General features: G+C 50.6%; 4 protein-coding genes across 4 annotated transcripts; 3 read left to right on the forward strand and 1 right to left on the reverse strand.

Moving 5' to 3' along the window:
• Nucleotides 1-608: 608 nt before the first annotated feature.
• On the reverse strand, nt 609-3,795 carry VE01_10753 (uncharacterized protein). The gene is made up of 4 exons (XM_059464205.1): nt 3,112-3,795; nt 2,442-3,063; nt 2,145-2,381; nt 609-2,061 (listed from the first exon to the last, which is right to left on the reverse strand). The coding sequence occupies exons 1-4, from the start codon at nt 3,248-3,250 to the stop codon at nt 744-746; spliced, it is 2,316 nt and encodes a 771-aa protein (XP_059320188.1). The 5' UTR covers nt 3,251-3,795; the 3' UTR covers nt 609-743.
• A 2,764-nt stretch (nt 3,796-6,559) lies between these two features.
• Nucleotides 6,560-7,468, forward strand: VE01_02923 (uncharacterized protein; the record flags this gene model as incomplete). The annotated part of the gene is made up of 3 exons (XM_018272427.1): nt 6,560-6,736; nt 6,811-7,097; nt 7,165-7,468. 3 exons carry the CDS (start codon nt 6,560-6,562, stop codon nt 7,466-7,468), a joined length of 768 nt encoding a protein of 255 aa, XP_018133190.1.
• Nucleotides 7,469-8,203: 735 nt separating this feature from the next.
• Nucleotides 8,204-10,760, forward strand: NDE1_2 (NADH:ubiquinone oxidoreductase). Its single transcript, XM_018272428.2, has 2 exons — nt 8,204-8,816; nt 8,878-10,760. The coding sequence occupies exons 1-2, from the start codon at nt 8,589-8,591 to the stop codon at nt 10,531-10,533; spliced, it is 1,884 nt and encodes a 627-aa protein (XP_018133191.1). The 5' UTR covers nt 8,204-8,588; the 3' UTR covers nt 10,534-10,760.
• Nucleotides 10,761-11,892: 1,132 nt separating this feature from the next.
• On the forward strand, nt 11,893-19,533 carry ACC1 (acetyl-coenzyme-A carboxylase). Its single transcript, XM_018272429.2, has 4 exons — nt 11,893-12,492; nt 12,551-12,816; nt 12,871-18,544; nt 18,594-19,533. Exons 1-4 carry the CDS (start codon nt 12,277-12,279, stop codon nt 19,314-19,316), a joined length of 6,879 nt encoding a protein of 2,292 aa, XP_018133192.1. The 5' UTR covers nt 11,893-12,276; the 3' UTR covers nt 19,317-19,533.
• The last annotated feature ends 1,175 nt before the right edge of the window (nt 19,534-20,708 follow it).

The following is a 20,708-nucleotide window of genomic DNA, read 5'->3' on the forward strand; positions in this document are numbered from 1 at the left end:
GCCTTATTGGCTTATCGGCTTATGGGATTAATGATGTTATCTCCTTAAATTCTACAGCATGGCATGGGGGATAATGAATGGTTTTTTAATATATGAATAGTATCTCCAGATAATTAGAATATTATAGTAGAGGTCGAGGAGAACCTATATGAATTTGTAAGGCTGGATTTAGGGTATACATGGGTTGATAGGCGGGGCTTATTGACTTATCGGCTCATTAGGATTATTTAGAGTTATTTCCCTAAATTCTTCAGCATGGGGAATAGATAATGGATGACTTTTGAATATACGAACAGTATCTCCAGATGATTAGAATATTATAGTGGAGATTGAGGAGAAACTATATGAATTTGTGAAACTGAATTCAGGGTATACTGGGTCGATAGCCAGGGCTTATTATCCTGTCGTCGGCATATTAGGATTATTAAATTTATTTCCCTAAATTATTCAGCACGGGGATAAAGGCATTTAATCATATATTACCTCCCTACGATGACGATACTATCTATATATCGTAGAGATTGAGGAAAACCCGTGAATTTATTTATATTCACTCTCAAGTAAAGTTAAATCCAGGGCATACTTAAGTTTTATGTATCTAGCAGCATCCTTTATCCAATCCGTTTATTCATGCCCCTTAACTACATCCTATCTATATTCTAAAAATCCACCTCCCACCACCATAAACCCCATCATATCATCACTCATGCCATGCCGTTGGTATCTTAGACGCTATCATCACCTCACACTGTGCTACTTGCACTTGAAGGGGTCGGCGGACCCGACCCATCATGATGCTTACCCTTCCCCTTGCTCTTACTGCTCCCCCCAGTCTTCTCCTTCCTCAACTCCGGCGCAAGTTCATTCCAGCGCCTCAGAACCTCCAAGCGCTCCTCTTCCGTCGCCGCCTTGACTTCTTCGTACCCATCCACAAAGTGCGCCGCAAGGATGAAGCTCAACGTATCGGAGCCCATGCGCCTCCTAATCGCCTCATAGGCGCCACGGAGCCCATACGTCGTTCCGCCTATAACTATGCCTCTCATAGGAAACAGTAAGTCACCAAACCCCTTCCCAAGCCCCTTGCGGAAGCCGCGCCAACCTCCAGTCTTTGCGCCGTTATACGGCTTGGTAACGACTCCTGCGTATGCTCTGCCGATGTTAATAGGCAGATGTATCAGGGAATGTGCGACAGAACCGGCCATGCTGAGGCCCGGGTTGGGGCCTTCCATGTTAGATAGTAAAAACTGTTCCTCTACGTTGTACTTGCACGGTCGGTAGAGCTTCATCACGTTCATATCGAGAATCCCCTCGTTCCCTAACACTGTTGCGGCAAAGGTGCTCAACCTCACATGCTCCCTCTTTGGACCCGTGGTCTTGACTCGCCACACTGCAGGGCGCTGTGGACTCATCATACATCTCAGGTTATCCACGTTTAAATGGGCATGAAAGCTCTCCGCGCCGGATTTGCACCCATCCTCCTCGCGGATGAGTTCGCCGAGCTCTCGTGCACGCTCTAGAGTCTCCGGCTTGAGCGCTTCGAGTATCGAATTCGCCAGTCCATCAGCCGTGAGCGATTTGTACGGCACCGGCAACGGTCCCGCGCCGGCACGCGCTACCATTGCGCCCCAGAAGGGCTGGTCACCAAAAAAGGGGACAATGACTGTAGGCCGCCCAAGCGCGATACCTGCTGACATGGTGCCCGCTCCACCGTGATGAACGACGCAGGAAACGTGTTTAAAAAGCCAGTCATGGGGAACGTTGCCGAGCATGAAAACGCCGTCGGGTTTATCGAGCTCGTTACCGCCGAGGCCGCCCCAGCCTTTGGAAACTAAGGCGCGCTGGCCCGTTTTCTTCACGGTGTCAAAGATCATCTTGGTCATGGCGTTCGGGTCGTCGACAACAATAGATCCGAAGCCGATGTACACGGGTGGGGGACCGGCGGCGAGGAAATCAGCCAGCTCGGCATCGGGTTGGTAGTCGGATCCGGATGAGAGGAAGTAGAAGCCCGAGATGGAGATATGAGGGCCCCAGTCTTTGGGCTTTGGAATCAGAGCCGGCGACCTATTGAACATGTTAGATTAATGCCACAACAATTCACTGGCTTTGGGAGTAGCCATTGGCAATATCCGTTAGGTAGCTCTCACCAACAATACGTATGAGGTATTCGCAACCTATGGAACATAGTCGTCGCTGCTGCCTGCGAAATGAACGGAAGCTCTAGAGTCTCTCTTCTGAACTTATTAATGATATCACCAAGACCTTGCCATGTCATCATATCTACAAGCGTATAGCTCATTTCATTTGCCATGCTTCCGTTACAATTTGTCGATTTGATGTTGGCTAATGGGTGTGGGAAATTATGAGTTGGCGACCACGGCATTCTAAGAAGGAACTAGTTGGCAATGCCCATGAGTATAACAGATGGTGTGGTCAAGACTTACGTGAACATTATATGCAATGGGATGCCCAATTTTTGTGCACAGTGGATATGCGCAAAACTCGGCGGGTTTGCAATAATGGCATGGGCAATGAAGGGTGCCACTTTCACACCACCCTTCGTCTCATTACCGCTTTCTTCGCTCGCTTCTTTGGCATCGGCACACGATTTCCAACATCCCTCGAGGATCTCAGCAATGCCCCTCCGCCTCTTTCCCACTTCACCGTCTTTCAGCGACTTCATCCCCGGGAGGAGACCAGGATTCTTAACCATAAACGCCATCAGCTCCGTGGGGTCGCCACCAATTTCAAAGAACTCCAAGCCGTTTTCCTCGACAAACTTCTTGAACGTGCCGTGAGTTGCCAAGCGGATGCGGTGGCCATATTTGCTTTTCAACTCACGACCGAGGGCAACGAAGGGTTGGACATCTCCTCGTGAGCCGACGACCTGGATTACCACGTTGAGGGGGGGTGGAGGTGCGCCAAGGGTGCCTATTAAATACGACGGAGTATATGCTGGCGATGGATGATCGGGCAGCTCCTGTTGGGCAGTCATATTAAGCTGCTGGATCTGCTGCGCAAGCTGAGTGTCTGTCTCATTTATCTGTATATCGATACGCCCGTCATCTAGTTCTTGGTGAGTCCACGAAATAAAGACCCGAGTGGAAGGCTAACCTGCGATATTAGATTGTGCATTGACGCCGGCCCTGCTGAGATCCAGAGTTCCCGTTGCCTCATTATAGGCCGGCGGGGCATCATCAACCGTTGGTTGATCTTCTGTTTCTTGGTCTGGCGGAGGAAGTTTGGAGGCCATTGGAGTCTATATTTTCGGTCAAGCAGGCGCGTGGAGGATGTATGTACAGCTACGTTGTCGGCGGGCTGGTGCTAGGCGATAGAAAATACCTCCTTGCCCTTAGTGAGGGAAGTTCGTAAATCAACGATAGCTCAGTGCGGTCGTGGACCCTTTTCACATAACACCAGCCAAGAAGTCCCTTGAAGGTTTCGGGTAGCTAGGTAGTTAAGAGGTTGGGAGATGTTCAGGGCATATGCAGGTACTCATACCTACAGAAACTAACTCTTCACGGTATAGTTGCATGTACTGATACTTATGGCGGCAGTGCCTGTCACCCACCACCATCGTCGTCATTGGTGTGAGGGGCAATCGCACTACCCGTCTATACAGCACGTGATTGAAGCTTATCTGTTTGCTGTGGGAGAAGTTCCTCGAAGCCCTCCTGCCCTCACCGCATTGTTGGACATTCTCACTCCCAGACGCTCATGTCTACGCACGAACTTCTCGCATTTTGAGTGCATATGAGAGTAAAGAATGATGCATCCATAATTCGCACGAACTCTCAGTATTATCCCTTCTCTTTAGCAGTCGATAATTTGTGAAGAGAAACAGTGTCGTCTAACTCCTCTGGTGTCTATGGCAAACACCCATACGAGCAGGATCCATGGATGGCGCACCAGAAGCGGGTATCACTTGTTGGACTCGTGCTCGCTGAAAAAGATGGGAGTGTATGAAGATCATGGCTGAATCGTTTCAGGAGGAACCAGCTTGCCCACAAGATCATCTCTATTGGGACTTGCATTTGAACGAGTCGGAATTGGGGACTAGTGATCAAAAGAGAAAAATTGACGATGAGAACGATGCTACGTGCATCGTGATGTAAAAAGGGTCGTTAATAGAGGGAAGTTCCAGCTAGTGACTTTATAGCGCGGTAGTAAGCTATAACCAATCCCTTACATTAGTAGGCACATATCCCCCTTAAATACGGCAGGCAGAGCGTAGGCAGATTAAGGGGACATTGGGTAGGAGTGTTGTGGACGGGTATCGGGATTTGAGGGGCGATCTGATTTCTATTTAAAAACACATGGTAGTATCTATGTGATACTGCTAAAGACTTAATCCTAGCCCTTATAACATGTGTTTAATATAAACAATGTTGAACACCTTAAGAAAATGGGTATTGCAATGTAGCTCCCTCCGCCGTAAACCAACCCAGCGCCCGCGTGAGAGATCCTGACCTAATTGCACCAAACTCCTAATGACACTACCTTTCTCAAACGTAGATCGGTCGATAGAACAGTTCCACATCTAGCTCAGGCATCTGACCAAAGCCTTGCGAGTGGCGAAGCAATCGTATGCTCGATAGATGCCATCTGCCCCGTTGAGGAGATCTTGTATCCGACTACCCCTGGTTGTAGTGGTTTTCTGGTTGAAATAAGTGGAGATTGAGGTATAATAATTACTCCCTTCGGTGGTCCTGCCCTCTCGAAGACGAAGCAATCAAATATAAATCCGTTGCCATGGGCAGCCCTTACTTTCGTCTTCGGGATTAATAATTCCGTCCCTTTTCGAAGTTCAGGCGAGAGTAGCATTGTGGTCGGTATGGCGAGTACTTATTGTAGTTGAATAGTTGTTGACAGGGGTTGCGGGCATTCCGAATAAACAGCCACTCCTTCAATTCACTTCACCAATTCCTCAGCAAGCGATATCATCCTGGTACTACTTCTTCCGGCAGGAACCACGAGTTCCCAAGTGATGCACACATCAACACCAGAAACACCGTCCAAGATGAGACAGTCTCCCATCCCATCTTCCGTGTGGAAAGCCATTGACCACACGAAACTGCGAGTTCGTTCGCATACATAAGCGCCACCAACACCAGGTGGCAGACTAGCATCAGTCCGTCAACAGCGACCTCTGCAGCTTCCATAATCGCCGCTTCATCCATGGCGGCGCAGTTCTCTTTTCACCAGAGACTATTGCCTTCCAAAACACACTTCGCTGAGGATCACACCCTGCCGACGTCGATGAGATGGCCTTTTGGAGAAGCCAGGGAGATTGGTGGTATTGCGAGCTGGAGCTGGAGCCCAGAGCTATACTGCTTCAATACAGATTCCACTTATATATCAAATATCAAATATCGAGTATAGGCTGGCGGGAGGAAGAGATGGTCTGGGCAGGTGGTGATTGGGACAGGTGGTGATCCAGTTACGTGGGAGTATCGCCGGGCAGCGATGCGACGTTTGAGGCGAAAGGAACTCGATATAAGTTACCCAGTTGTCAAGCGGGAAGTGCGAGTATCGAAGGCTTATTCAGGATCATATCGTCTTTGATTCGGCCGCGATGTGGTGAGCTCCCGCACGCCTGTTTCTATAGTTGCCCGAGCAAGTGGTAGGTGACTCCTCTCCTCGCGGGATGAGGCGGAGTCATTCACTTTGGCATGGCCCGAGTCCTAGATCCTGGCTTTCGGCGGTTTATTGCAGGCTAGGTAGGTCAAGTTCGCGGCTGATGCAACTGTGCGCGAAAGGACCGACGTCAGAAAAGAAGCACGAGGTTGAAATGGTTAGAGGTAAGTGGATTGCCCTCGTTGTTCACAATGCCCCGTGATCAAATGACGGCGGGTAGTAAGCGTCATCCTTGAAACGCGGGATATGCGGGGGTTGCAGCGGCACGGATAAATGATATCTCCGATGGAGATGTTCTCAGTTAGTGTCTGGGCCAGGCTGAACCCTACTATCTCAGCTTAACGACACTCTTTGAGAAAATGAAAGTTAATAACTTATTCGTCTACTTTAGTTATCTATATTGCTACATATTTTGGATTGAGTAAAGACAACTCATGCTATGGAATCTAGTTAAAACACTGCTAACATTTCTCGCGTTGGCAACAAGGCGGGGGAGTCCATCTTCACAGCACTGACATTCGACACGAAAATATGTGCTGAAGGCTATGGCTGCTATAATTTATCCTGGGACTAAAGATAAATTGTGTGCACTGAAGGTGCGGTTGCCCATTGAAGTTTGGCATGGCTCCCTTTACGAGGAAGGGGCATTCGGCGAGCGGCGTCCTAGGCGTGACTTCCCAACCGCAATTTGGTCTACACTCAAACGAGATCATATCTCCAAATGTTTACACTTTCAACGACCATGTTTCAGTAGGTCTGCCGGTGCAAGCACCCAACATTCGTTAAGTTTTCTTTTGGCAATCACTTCTTCAGTATCATTCTTTATCTTCAATCAAGGCAGTTTCAAGACAACCCTCGGGATTCTTACCCCTCACTCGTTTTACAAAGCAATTGCCGTTCTCCCACAGTGGCCAAAGCTCCCACAATGGATACATGGAGAGCCATGATTTCCAGGACCACGTCGCCGATTGTCACCGCTTCTCATGTTGTCAAGGTCCCAAAGAACTTTCTCATATTTCGCTCACTGCAGCTTTCGCTGGCACTCCTCGTCTTGAGTCTCTCTATATACGGTTCTATTATCATGACCACTCCTATGGCCGGAGTTATCCTCAGTCTTATTACCCCAAGTAGCTGACACTCCATATCCAGTGGAGGAACTGCTAATAGGACTTGCAGTCGCTCTCCACAGTCATTGTTGCGTCATATACGCTTGTCGCTACTTACGGAGATATGCCGAGGATCTATAACTACTGGCTCATTCTCTCGTTGGAGGCCTTTGTCCTTGTCTTCTGGCTGCTGTCGATCTCTTTCCTGGCTCTTCCAGTTGGCGCTGCTTTCTACTTCGTGAATGGGGGTCAGGCTGGGCACTACAGCCGCTATGATATCGGTTTTGTCGCTGACCCTGTAATAATCGCCTTTATTGACCTCATGATGGTTTCGGTTGCTGCTGGAGTTATTGAGTTGTGCGTAATCCCTCCCATCATGGATACTTTGCAGCTGGCGGAATATAACTATACTAATCCCGAGCAGCATCCTCTACTTTATAACCCTTGCTACATTCAGTACGATCGTCCACTATCATCGACTCGAACATCGCCACTGCGCATGTGTGCGTTCAGAGACAGGTCACGGTGATATAGAAAGCGACTCGAAAGCCCACAGTGAAAAGGCCCAGACAGAGCCCGAGCCATTGATGTTTTCTGGGGATGAGGCCAGTCCAGAAAATGGCAGTCTGGACCTAACCACCCCGGAGTCTACAACCCCTGAAGAAGTTGTCTATCAAGAAGAGCAGCAGCAACAACACAGGGGCCAGCAAGAAGACTTGACAGCTTGATGGTCGGGAAGCAGGACGTTGGAGGATATATGACGTTGAAATTGCTGAAAGCCAGTACTGAGTAACCTTGGCATTGCATGAGAAGTTGGAACGTGTATGACGGACTGTATGGATAACTGTGGCTGTGACGGAGTTGGCGTTATCAAAAATACAAGAGCTCAATCATTCACTGGATTTGGTCTCAAAATGTAGTAACCCCGGATGTGACATTTCCCATGGCCATTTCTGGTTTAAACTTGATGGTTTTTTTATATTATGACGAAACTCATGCGCCACTTGATACATTTCCTCGTTCCCAAGTGATAACTGTTCATGAGAGTCTTATTTTATACATGACTTTGAGTAAATGTGTGTTTACACGCCTTGTATAATTTTATAAGATGGTTTTGTTTATTATTTATTTCAACGACCAATAATAATAAGACATAATTTTATTCGACAAATTTTATAATTTTATTATCACCATATGTAATGTAACCCACTGTACTCATTAAAACGGACAATTTATTACGTTTCAAGTGATATATATACGTGGCACTTGAAGAAGCAGCATAATCTACTGTTATATTTTTGGATCATTAGTTTATGCAAACGGGAGGAACATCCACTTCTTGAAACAAACTGCACGTGACATGAGATTGCCAGGGAGACGGTTAGCGCCAAATTTGTTACGCGATTCCAAGATAGGAGCAACCTTAATCAACAGACCCATCTCTACCTCCAGGAGAGAGCGACGACGACACAACAAACCTTCGACACCGCCATATCGACAACCCCGCCGACGAATCCAGCACCAACGACGACCACGACAACTACGACTACGACGACACGATATTCGCCTACCACGAAAGAATTCCATACGATTTGCAAACTGTTCAGATCGCACGCTTTACATTGCGCACGTATCCGAGACAGGGACAGATACCAAGCTTATATGCATACACCACGCAGCGAAACACGGCATATTTTTCAAATAAAGACTAGCAACAACCACTTCGACAGGCGCTTTGCGACAAGAATCAGCTAGACACAATTTTAAAACTTAAATAACACCACCAAGCGTCCCGGCGCATGCGATAAACACAACAGTAACCCAGATATAAGATAAGGCCAACCACCCATGGATGAACCACCATCCTCTCCACCAACGGAGTCAACCGCGCCGGAGGATGCGCTCGCCTATTACAAATCGCAGTATGAGCAGCTTGAGCATGAGCTAGCTGAGTTCCAGTCGTCAAGCCAGGAGCTTGAGGCGGAGCTTGAGAAGGATGTGGAGGCTGCTGAGGAACGGGAGAGGGCTCTGCAGCAGAAGGCCGAGACCTTAGGTTTTGAGGTTGATGAGTGGAAGGTAAACGCCCCTGCGACACCTCTATAATGCCAGAATGGTGGAATCTAACATATCGTCGTAGAACAAGTACAAGCAATCAAAGAACGAGGCGGGCGCGGCGCAAAATACCCTCCAAAAGGAGATTACGACATTACGAGACTCAAATAGGACGTTGGTGATGAAGCTAAGGGATATTGAAGTAGCCAATGACGACTTTGAGAGGCAAGCTCGAAATACAACCTCGTCGCTAGAGGATGTGGAATCGAAGTATAATGTCGCTATCGAGAGGGCGGTCATGATGGAGGAGGAGATCAAGATCGGAGAACAGGAAAGAGAAGGCCTCCGGATTGAAGCGCAGCGCCTCCGCGACGAGCTCGGAGACCTGAAGATCGAAGCAGAGATCTTGCAGGACAAGCTCAAGCGACACGAGAGCAGACAGCTACCAATATTATCTACAGACATTACCGCACCAAACACGCCCTCCTTCGCCGGCGAAATATCTCCCGACTCCATCGCTTCGTCTCCTCTAATCACCACACCGCCCGATAGTAAATCTGTCTCCACAGCCGACACTATCTCCGAAACACCTACGCCACCTTCTCCACCTATCTCCGATCGCTCATCGAAAGCGCCCAAAGCTTTCCGCACCCCTCTCAACCCTCCAAGCCGCATCCGAGCACCTTCCGCCGATCTTAGCGTTACTCCCAAGCCGATGCGATACCCGTCCTCTGCGCAACCACTCCGATCGTCACGCGGCCCGTCCATCCCTGCATCCTCTAAACGCCCAACTCCTTCTGTCAGCCTTACTGCTTCTCGGTCCCGCACTACTCAACCTAAAGGCTTACCCAACTCTGCATCACTCACTCACATCCGCTCCCTTACAGCCCAGGTGCAGCGCCTCGAGCAACGCGTTCAGTCTGCACGATCAAAGCTACCAGCACCGGTCAATACCCCACCACGAGCGAGCCCAAGGACAACGTCAGCAGCTGGTGGTTATATGCCGTCCTCAATCACGATACGCAGCCGCAAGCGCACTGGCGGCAGCACGATAAGCGCAACCAGCAGCGTAAATGGTGGAGAGGAGACCCCAAACCCGACAACCACCAGGCATGTCTCCCGCATAAGCACTTCGGGCATCAGCCGCCTGAGTTTCGGGCCCGTCTCGAATCGTGGCGGTAGCGAGTTTGATGGCAGCCGACCGAGCAGCCGGGCCAGCACCACTGGCGCCCCTGGCGGTGGTTTGGCACGCCCAGTAAGCCGTACGGAATCCAACCGCCCACAGAGCCGCACCGAGCTTGCCCGCCCGCTCAGTCGCACCAGCATGACTGGCGCGCGTACTCCGCTAGGCCATTACTCACAGTCTACGCTAGCGGAGTCTCGACGGCCTCGTAGCAGCATCGGCGGGAATTTCAGTGCGAGCATGGGACACGGGCATAGCCAGAGCGTGTCGCAGATCGATCTGGATGAGTACCGCGAGTTTGAGTTCGGGACACCGAACCGCCGGACTACGCTGGGGAGGGAGGATGGAAGCGCTATTCCGGTGCCTGCTAGTGGCCTGCCGAGGAGGCAGAGTGGGGGCTTAGTAGCGAAGACGCCGAGTAAGAGGATGAGTAATGGTATACTCAGGGATGGAGAGAGGGAGCTGGAGAAGAAGCGGAGCGACGCGAGTCTAGCGGGTGGAGGGATGAAGCCACCCATGCGGACGAGGAAATTGAGTGGGGTTGGGGAGAGCTACTAGGGGGCTTGCGGGAGGCGTTGGGATTTGCAGTATGGCAGGGGTGTTGGTGAGGGGAGTGTATATAATTTTCATGATTATCGGTCATGACTTTGATGAAGATATGACACTATGGGTTTTTTGGGCGATGGAATTGGAGCAGGGCTATGCGGGGCTAGCATTCTCTCGGGGGCGCCTTTGATGGAAAGGCCTAGCTGTTGATTTTTTATTCTGAATTACCATATTACCACATTACCACGTTTGAAGCCCAATTTTCTCAATCGAGCTCTGTGTATTATGTAAGTCCACTAGCTGCAACCCCGCAATGTGAAATTTGATGTGAGTGTTAGAGGAGAGTGTTTACAATAGGGGTCCTTGGAGGAGAGTTCCCGTGACGACAGTGTTGTTGTTCGGGTAAACAATAACGTGAAGTGGAGGAGGAAATTGTGGTGGGCGGTACGGCGTCGGATAAATAAATTTGCGTGAAGAGAGATGTATTTTGGGACTAAATTTGTTGGCCTCGGCATGTAATCCGGCTTGGAAAATTGATTATTATGATGATTATCTCTGTCCATAATCGTAATCGCGATTATTGTAAAATGCACATAATCATAATCATGATTATTGGCTATTCCTAGTCATCCCTGATGTATACCTAAGAGGGATTAGCGGTCAGCTTATTGCTTATTTGGTTTAGTGCGTGCATAGAATAAGTAGTAAGTTGCATATGGAGTACCACTGCATACAAATATATATATAGTGGTACTTATATCGTAAAGTCACATGACCGTAGTAGCTATTCATGATTTTCAAACTATAATCATAATCGTGAATTTCATGGTTATAGATTTTCATGCTTGTAATAAGATGTGAATATTTAAACATTTCAATATTCATGATTATGATGATTATTTCTGCTAACCCTGCATGTAATGGTGCGCTGTAAATACCCCGAAGCATGTAAACCTTTCGTGACTCGGGTTCCGAATAATTGAGTATGGCGGGGAAAAGGATTGGCAGAATCATGAAGGCGGGATATTACGGCTGTAGACGGAAAGAAAACATTGTGCGACGAAGAGCCCGTAATATTATCAATTAGAGGATTCTTGTTGGAGAGATGAAATGCTTTAAGATTGGGATTTATACTGTATGTGTATAGTTCCTCATCATAGTTCTCATCAATTAATTCCCATCCCCTTCAAACGTCGAGGTCACCATACCTTCTTTGGACTAGCCTGGATTCAACAAGTCCACCATCCCCCAACGAACGGATAATTCAAATCGGGTATGGCGGACGAAGGCGGAGAGCGATTTCTGTCTTTCTGATTGGTTGACGCGGGTGCATCCTCTACGTATTTCGTACAGTGGGACATTTTGCCCGCGCCCCATGCCCTTTTGGTCCAGCTCCCTCCCCGAATAAACCGAAAAGGCCTCCCTTCATATCTCGAGCCTCCACCATTCTCACAAGAAACATCATCTTCGCTCTCATCATCCTAAAGCTCTGCTCTCTCTTCACCCCCGCAGATCCTCCTTCTTCTTTTGACATTCGATTGTAATTTCTATACGAATTCTTAATACCCCGAAGCCCGCAAGACGCTCTTCTACCTTCGTCCAATTTCCACGCCCAACCTTTTATTATCCCTAAAGAGCCCGAAAAAAAACATCCCTACGGTTCTCCCTCAACCGTATACCAATACACGACGATAACATCGAGAAAATTGGTAGCCGCAGCAGTCTAAGCTCGTGCAATCGAGCCGGTTCGACATAATGTCCGTCCAGGCAAAGGCGGCTGACGCTGTCGCCAACGGCGTCAAGGCCCATACCAATGGCACTGTGCCGCTCGTCAACGGCTCGACACCGTCCTACGCATCGAGACACAAGCTTGCAGACCACTTCATTGGCGGTAACAAGCTGGAGAATGCGGCGCCCGGCGCCGTGAAAGACTTTGTGGCGGCTTGTGACGGCCACACCGTGATCACGAACGTACGTGTCAACCGAAACGCCAAAAAAGGAGATAGAGCCAAGCTAACTTGCTGTGTAGGTACTGATTGCGAACAACGGAATTGCTGCCGTCAAGGAGATCAGATCCGTCCGGAAATGGGCGTACGAGACCTTCGGCGACGAGAGGGCGATTCAGTTCACTGTTATGGCGACACCCGAAGATTTGCAGGCCAACGCAGACTACATCCGAATGGCAGATCAATATGTGGAGGTGCCAGGTGGCACGAATAATAACAACTACGCCAACGTGGAGTTGATTGTCGATGTGGCCGAGAGAATGAATGTCCATGCAGTGTGGGCTGGATGGTAAGAATAACCAGATAGGGAAGCATTGAAGGACGTTTAACTAAACTGAAATAGGGGACACGCATCCGAGAACCCCAAATTGCCCGAGTCGCTGGCAGCATCGCCCAAGAAGATCGTATTCATTGGCCCGCCCGGATCCGCGATGCGCTCGCTCGGTGACAAGATCTCCTCGACGATCGTAGCACAGCACGCCAAGGTGCCTTGTATTCCGTGGTCAGGAACTGGAGTTGACACAGTTGCCGTTGACGAGGGAGGCCTGGTTACCGTTGAAGATCACATCTACATGAAGGGATGCGTCGAGTCGTGGCAAGAAGGTCTAGAGAAGGCCCAGCAAATCGGATTCCCAGTTATGATTAAGGCGTCGGAAGGTGGTGGTGGAAAGGGAATTCGCAAAGCAGACTCCGAGGTTGGATTCGAGGCATTATACAAGGCTGCTGCAAGCGAAATCCCTGGATCGCCTATCTTCATCATGAAGCTGGCCGGAAACGCGAGGCATTTGGAGGTTCAATTGCTTGCAGATGAGTACGGAAACAATATCTCGCTTTTCGGAAGAGATTGCTCTGTTCAGAGACGTCACCAGAAGATTATCGAGGAAGCGCCAGTAACTATCGCCAAAACTGCAACTTTCCAGGCCATGGAGAAGGCCGCAGTGCGTCTCGGCCGCTTGGTCGGCTACGTCTCAGCCGGAACCGTCGAGTACTTGTACTCGCACTCGGATGACAAGTTCTACTTCCTCGAGCTGAACCCCAGATTGCAGGTTGAGCATCCTACAACGGAGATGGTTTCCGGTGTCAACCTCCCAGCTGCACAGCTTCAAATCGCCATGGGTCTGCCATTGCACCGTATCCGCGACATTCGTCTCCTATATGGCGTGGATCCTGCCGGCTCGAACGAGATCGATTTCGATTTCTCGAAGGAGGATAGCTCCCTTACTCAACGCCGCCCATCGCCAAAGGGCCACACGACAGCTTGCCGTATCACCTCTGAGGATCCTGGAGAAGGCTTCAAGCCGTCCAACGGTGTTATGCACGAGCTGAACTTCAGGAGTAGCTCCAACGTCTGGGGTTACTTCTCCGTCGGCACAGCTGGTGGAATTCACAGTTTCTCTGACTCTCAATTCGGTCACATTTTCGCTTACGGCGAGAACAGATCCGCGTCAAGAAAGCACATGGTCGTGGCTCTGAAGGAGCTGAGCATCCGTGGTGACTTCAGGACCACAGTTGAATATCTGATCAAGCTGCTGGAGACTCCTGCTTTCGAGGACAACACCATCACCACTGGCTGGCTCGATGAACTGATCTCGAACAAATTGACTGCCGAGCGCCCAGACCCAATGCTTGCTGTCGTTTGTGGTGCAGTATGCAAGGCCCACATTGCCAGTGAGGGTGCCATGTCAACATATAGAACCAGCTTAGAGAAGGGTCAAGTGCCCGCGAAAGAGGTTCTGAAGACTGTCTTCCAGATCGATTTTATCTACGATGGCCACAGATACAAATTCACAGCAACCAGATCGAGTGTTGACAGCTACCATCTGTTCATCAACGGCTCCAAGTGCTCAGTTGGCGCCAGAGCTCTCAGCGACGGCGGCCTGCTTGTTCTTCTCAGCGGACGCTCTCACAACGTTTACTGGAAGGAGGAAGTTGGAGCGACCAGATTGAGCGTTGACAGCATGACTTGCCTCCTCGAGCAAGAGAACGACCCCACGCAACTGAGGACCCCCTCGCCAGGAAAGCTCGTCAAGTTCACCGTTGAGAACGGCGAGCACGTCAAGGCTGGCCAGCCATACGCCGAGGTTGAGGTCATGAAGATGTACATGCCCCTTCTCGCTGGAGAAGACGGTATTGTGCAGCTTATCAAGCAGCCAGGAGCTACCCTCGAGGCCGGAGATATCATTGGTATACTCGCCCTGGATGACCCATCGAGAGTGAAGCACGCACAGCCCTTCCTCAGCCAACTCCCTGACCTTGGTCTACCACAAGTCGTTGGCACCAAACCTGCCCAAAGATTCGTCCTCCTTCACAACATCCTCCGCAACATCCTCCAAGGGTTCGATAACCAGTTCATCATGAACGCGACGCTTAAGGACTTAATTGAGGTGCTCAGAGATCCTGAATTGCCATATTCGGAGTGGAATGCCCAGTTTTCTGCGCTACACGCCAGAATGCCCCAGAAGCTTGACTCCCTCTTCGGCCAAATTGTTGAGCGTGCTAAGGCCCGCAAGGCAGAGTTCCCTGCCAAGAACCTGCAAAAGGCTCTCCAGAAGTTCCTCGAGGAGAATGTTGATCCTAATGACATTGACATCCTCAAGTCTACCCTGGTACCACTTACCGAGGTGCTTGAAAAATACGTGGATGGTCACAAAGTCAACGAGTTCAATGTATTCTCTGGCTTACTTGAGCAGTACGCTGAAGTCGAGAAGCTCTTCTCCGGAAGGACTTCGAGAGATGAGGAAGTCATCCTCAAGCTTAGAGAGGAGAACAAGGATGATATCCCCAAGGTTGTCCAGACTGTACTTTCACACAGCAGAGTAGGCGCAAAGAACAACCTCATCCTCGCCATTCTCGATGAGTACAGGCCAAACAGGCCCAACTCTGGTAATATTGCCAAATACTTCCGCCCGGCACTGAAGAAGCTCACTGAGCTTGAGTCGAGACAGACTGCCAAGGTCTCTCTTAAGGCCCGCGAGGTTCTCATCCAGTGCGCACTTCCGTCTCTTGAGGAGCGCGCTTCTCAGATGGAGCACATCCTCCGCTCTTCCGTTGTTGAGTCGAGGTATGGTGAGACTGGATGGGACCACAGAGAACCCAGCCTTGAGATCCTCAAGGAGGTCGTTGACTCAAAGTACACCGTCTTCGATGTCCTCCCTATCTTCTTTGGTCACCAAGACCCATGGGTCTCCCTTGCTGCCCTTGAAGTTTATATCCGCCGTGCGTATCGTGCGTACTCGTTGAAGAAGATTGAGTACCACAACGAGTCCACCGACCCACCGTTTATCGTCTCGTGGGACTTTGTCCTCCGTAAGGTCGGTCAATCCGCTCTTGGAATGCCTGTTCAATCCTCTCCTTCAACGCCCGCGACTCCAGTCGTGGAGAGCAGAGATCCATTCAAGCGTATCAGCTCCATTAGCGACATGTCATACCTTGTCAACCAATCTGATACCGAGACCACAAGAAAGGGTGTCATCGTTCCTGTCCAGTACATTGACGAGGCCGAGGAGTACCTTGCTAGAGCCCTTGAAGTCTTCCCATTGGCTGGCGCTAGGCTGAAGAAGCCCTCGACAAACACCCTTATGCCTGACCTTGGCGGCAAGCGCAAGTTCCCGCAAGCACCCCCATTAAGCCACGGCGATGAGCTCACGGCCGTCTGCAATGTTGCTATTCGCGATTCCGAGTCTGCCGATGATGCCGAATTATTAGCTAGGATCAAGACTATTGTCAGCACGTACAAGGATGAGCTCCTTGCGCGCCGTGTCCGCCGCCTTACATTTATCTGTGGCCACAGAGACGGGACATACCCCGGCTACTTCACTTTCCGCGGCCCGAACTACGAAGAAGACGACAGGATCAGACACACTGAGCCAGCTCTGGCCTACCAGCTCGAGCTTGAGAGATTGTCCAAGTTCAACATCAAGCCTGTCTTCACTGCCAACAGGAATATCCATGTTTACCAGGCCGTTGGCAAGGATGTGGAGAGTGACAAGCGCTACTTCACACGTGCGGTGGTTCGTCCTGGACGTCTACGTGACGAGATTCCTACCGCTGAATATCTCATTTCGGAGGCTGACAGACTGATGAACGATATTCTCGATGCTCTAGAGATTGTAGGCAACAACAACTCTGATCTTAACCACATCTTCATCAATTTCTCGCCAGTCTTCCCGCTTATCCCAGAAGAGGTCGAGGAGGCCCTTGCTGGTTTCTTGGAGCGATTTGGTCGCAGGTCGTGGCGCCTCCGCGTCACAGGCGCTGAGATTCGCATCATCTGCACCGACCCCGTCACTGGCATGCCTTATCCTCTTCGTGTTGTTATTACCAACACTTCCGGATACGTTATCCAGGTTGAGATGTACCTTGAGCGCAAGTCTGAGAAGGGCAGCGAGTGGGTGTTCCAGAGCATTGGTGGCACGACCAAGATCGGCTCCATGCACTTGCGTCCAGTTTCTACGCCATATCCCACCAAGGAGTGGCTCCAGCCCAAGAGATACAAGGCCCATCTGATGGGTACTCAGTACGTCTACGATTTCCCGGAGCTCTTCAGACAGGCTATCCAGAACAACTGGGCCAAGGCTGTCGGCGAGCACTCCCTGTTGGCGGAGAAGCAACCTCAAGTTGGTGATTGCATTGACTACAGCGAGTTGGTTCTTGATGACCATGACGATCTCGCCGAGGTTTCTCGCGAGCCAGGTACCAATACCCATGGTATGGTTGGATGGATCGTGACCGCACGAACTCCCGAGTACCCCAAGGGCCGTAGGTTCATCATCGTCGCCAACGATATCACCTTCAGAATCGGTTCCTTCGGTCCTAAGGAAGATCACTTCTTCAACAAGTGCACTGAGCTCGCACGTAAGCTCGGAATTCCCCGCATCTACCTTTCTGCCAACTCTGGCGCTCGCATCGGCATGGCTGACGAGCTTATCCCACATTTCAATGTTGCGTGGAAGGACGCCGACAGGCCAGAGGCCGGCTTCAAGTACCTGTACTTGAACTCCGAGGCCAAGGCTAGATTCGAGGATGGCAAGTCAAAGGATGTCATCACCGAGGAGATTGTTGAGGATGGCGAGACGAGGCACAAGATCACCACCATCATCGGTGCCGAGGATGGCCTTGGAGTTGAGTGCTTGAAGGGCTCTGGTCTGATTGCCGGTGCTACAAGCAGAGCCTATGAAGATATCTTCACCATCACCTTAGTTACCTGCCGCTCTGTTGGTATCGGTGCTTACCTTGTTCGCCTCGGTCAGCGTGCTATCCAGATCGAAGGCCAGCCAATCATTCTCACTGGTGCACCAGCTATCAACAAGCTCCTCGGTCGCGAGGTCTATACCTCCAACTTGCAACTTGGTGGCACCCAGATCATGTACAAGAACGGTGTGTCCCACATGACCGCCAACGATGATTTCGAGGGTGTATCCAAGATTGTCGAGTGGATGTCGTTCGTCCCAGACAAGAAGAACAACCCCGTGCCAGTCAGCCCCGCTGTCGATAGCTGGGACAGAGAAATCTCGTTCATGCCACCTGACAAGCAGGCGTTTGACGTCAGATGGCTCATCGCCGGTAAGGAAGACGAGGAGGGTTTCCTTTCTGGTCTCTTCGACAAGAACTCTTTCGTTGAGACCCTTGGCGGATGGGCTCGCACTGTCGTTGTTGGTCGTGCTCGTCTCGGTGGTATCCCAATGGGTGTCATCGCTGTCGAGTCTCGCTCCGTTGAGAACATCACTCCAGCTGACCCTGCCAACCCGGATTCCATGGAGCAGATCTCCAACGAGGCTGGTGGTGTCTGGTACCCCAATTCGGCATTCAAGACCGCACAGGCCATTAAGGACTTCAACAATGGTGAGCAACTGCCATTGATGATCTTGGCCAACTGGAGAGGATTCTCGGGTGGACAGCGCGATATGTTCAACGAGGTCCTGAAGTATGGTTCATACATTGTTGATGCATTGGTCAAGTACGAGCAGCCAATCTTCGTCTACATCCCGCCGTTTGGCGAGCTCCGTGGTGGATCATGGGTATGTATTCTTCTCCTGCTCATATTATTACTATGCTAACAAACACCAGGTTGTCGTTGACCCAACCATCAACCCCGACTGCATGGAGATGTACGCCGACGAAGACTCCCGCGGTGGTATCCTCGAGCCCGAGGGCATCGTCAACATCAAGTTCCGCCGCGATAAGCAGCTCGAGACCATGGCCCGTCTGGACCCCACCTACGGCGCCCTCAAGAAACAGCTCTCCGACTCATCTCTCAGCCCCGAGCAGCTCGCCGAAGTCGCCGAGCAGATGCAGGCCCGCGAGCGCCTCCTGCTACCCGTCTACGCGCAGGTCTCCCTCCAATTCGCCGATCTCCACGATCGCGCTGGCCGCATGAAGGCCAAGGGCGTCATCCGCGACTCGCTGAAGTGGCGCAACGCGCGTCGCTTCTTCTACTGGCGTGTTCGTCGCCGTTTGAACGAGGAGTACATCGTCAAGCGCATGGCGATTGCTGCGCCAGCGCAGCCTGGCGCTACTGGGACGCGCGCGCGCTCCCTGCAGTTGCTGGAGGCGTGGAGTGGGATCGTCAACTTCGATACTGCGGATCGCGAGGTCGCGTTGTGGTATGAGGAGAACAGGAAGCAGGTGCATGAGAAGGTTGAGGCGATGAAGGGAGAGTCTACGGCAGGAGAGATTGCGAGGTTGTTGAGGGAGGGTGGAAAGGGTGGATTGAGGGGCGTGAAGTTGGTGCTGGGCATGTTGCCGGCGGGCGAGAGGGAGGAGGCTCTGAAGTTCTTGAGCCAGGCATAGAAGAGGCGTGATGGGTGAATATAGAATTGTATGATAATGGAGGCTGAGCTGCGGAGACGCAGGTGTCGGTATTGCTGTATGAGCTTCTTTTGGGCCTGAAGCGTATGTGCACGGATTTTTAGATGTTTGAAATGGAGTTTTGTCTTTTGTTGGAATTATTTATTTGACAATTTACATTCGATTGTAACTTAAGTGATCTACATTCCTGAAGCAGGTGGTAATAAGGCCCCTCGTCGTGATGAAGGTGTCAGTGACTGAACTACTGTCTAGTCCTTCGCGAGCACTGTTGATGTTCTCCCTACTACATGTCGCACTGTCCCCGGTGCCTCTCCGGGAGAGGTAATATAACCGCCAACGCAAAGAATATTAGATGCAATTATACAACAGGAACAGATCATGCCCCTTTCTGGGTTCTTTATAGTTGCAAAGAGAGAATGGGTTGGTGGGCGAAGAGAATGATTGTTATCAGTGTGGATATTCAGGCGGATATACAAGCGTGTATGGATTGCAAGTGATAACGTCAACCTTGGTGACAACGTCCCGGGTGTGTACGTCAACTACATTGTTGACGAGAACGGGATCGTGGTTGTAGTAGGGGTAGGGGGAGGGGGAGGTGGATGGAACCAGAGGAGGGGGGAGAGACAGACGGCAGTGAGGGGATGGCCGTGAGAGGATGGTCGTGAGAACGCAGCGGCGGTGAGAAGGCAACGACAGTAAGAAGGTGACATTGAAGCGTCTTGCGCTTGACACAACTAGCATTTGACACAGCCAGCGCAAGCTGTTCCTGGGTTGGTCTGGCACTCATATGCCCCGTTTCGCTCAATTGTGAGCTTGAGCGATCTACGGTTGACCCAGGAGTCAACCTTAGTGCGCGATGGCCTTGCCCACCCTGTAACTCCATCTTCATCGCTTTTAAATCTTGTCTTCCAAATCGGCTTCCAATTCTCTACCGCCTCAAATATCTCTCGGGACATAGTTGTTTTGTCGCCATCCCTTACCCCTACTCTAGCAAGAAACACAAAGTCGACTATGGCTCCGTCTACCTCCTGAACCCCCTGTAACAATGCAGGAAAAGACTCGTCTCGGGTTGAACAGATGTGAGAGTTTCATATCATCGAATCATGCTGGGTCATCAGAATATCCTCCTTTTGTAATTCGGCTGCCTCGGGTTCAAGTTTGACTACCATTATATACTCCTCGCAACACCCGCGAGGGTCCCGCAGTCTATGATCCGCAGCAGCGAACTACTAGAGGTGGCAAGAGTTGCAGATGCAGAAATCCACGATCTCTATATTCCAAACATTGCCAGTTCGTATTCAAGTATCCTCACTATGGATTTTAACAGCGTCATCCTACTGGGAAATGGGCGCTCGAGGATACCACCAAAACCAT

Source organism: Pseudogymnoascus verrucosus, assembly GCF_001662655.1.
Source record: "Pseudogymnoascus verrucosus strain UAMH 10579 unplaced genomic scaffold scaffold_7, whole genome shotgun sequence".
In the NCBI taxonomy this organism is placed as follows: Eukaryota; Fungi; Ascomycota; class Leotiomycetes; order Thelebolales; family Thelebolaceae; genus Pseudogymnoascus; species Pseudogymnoascus verrucosus.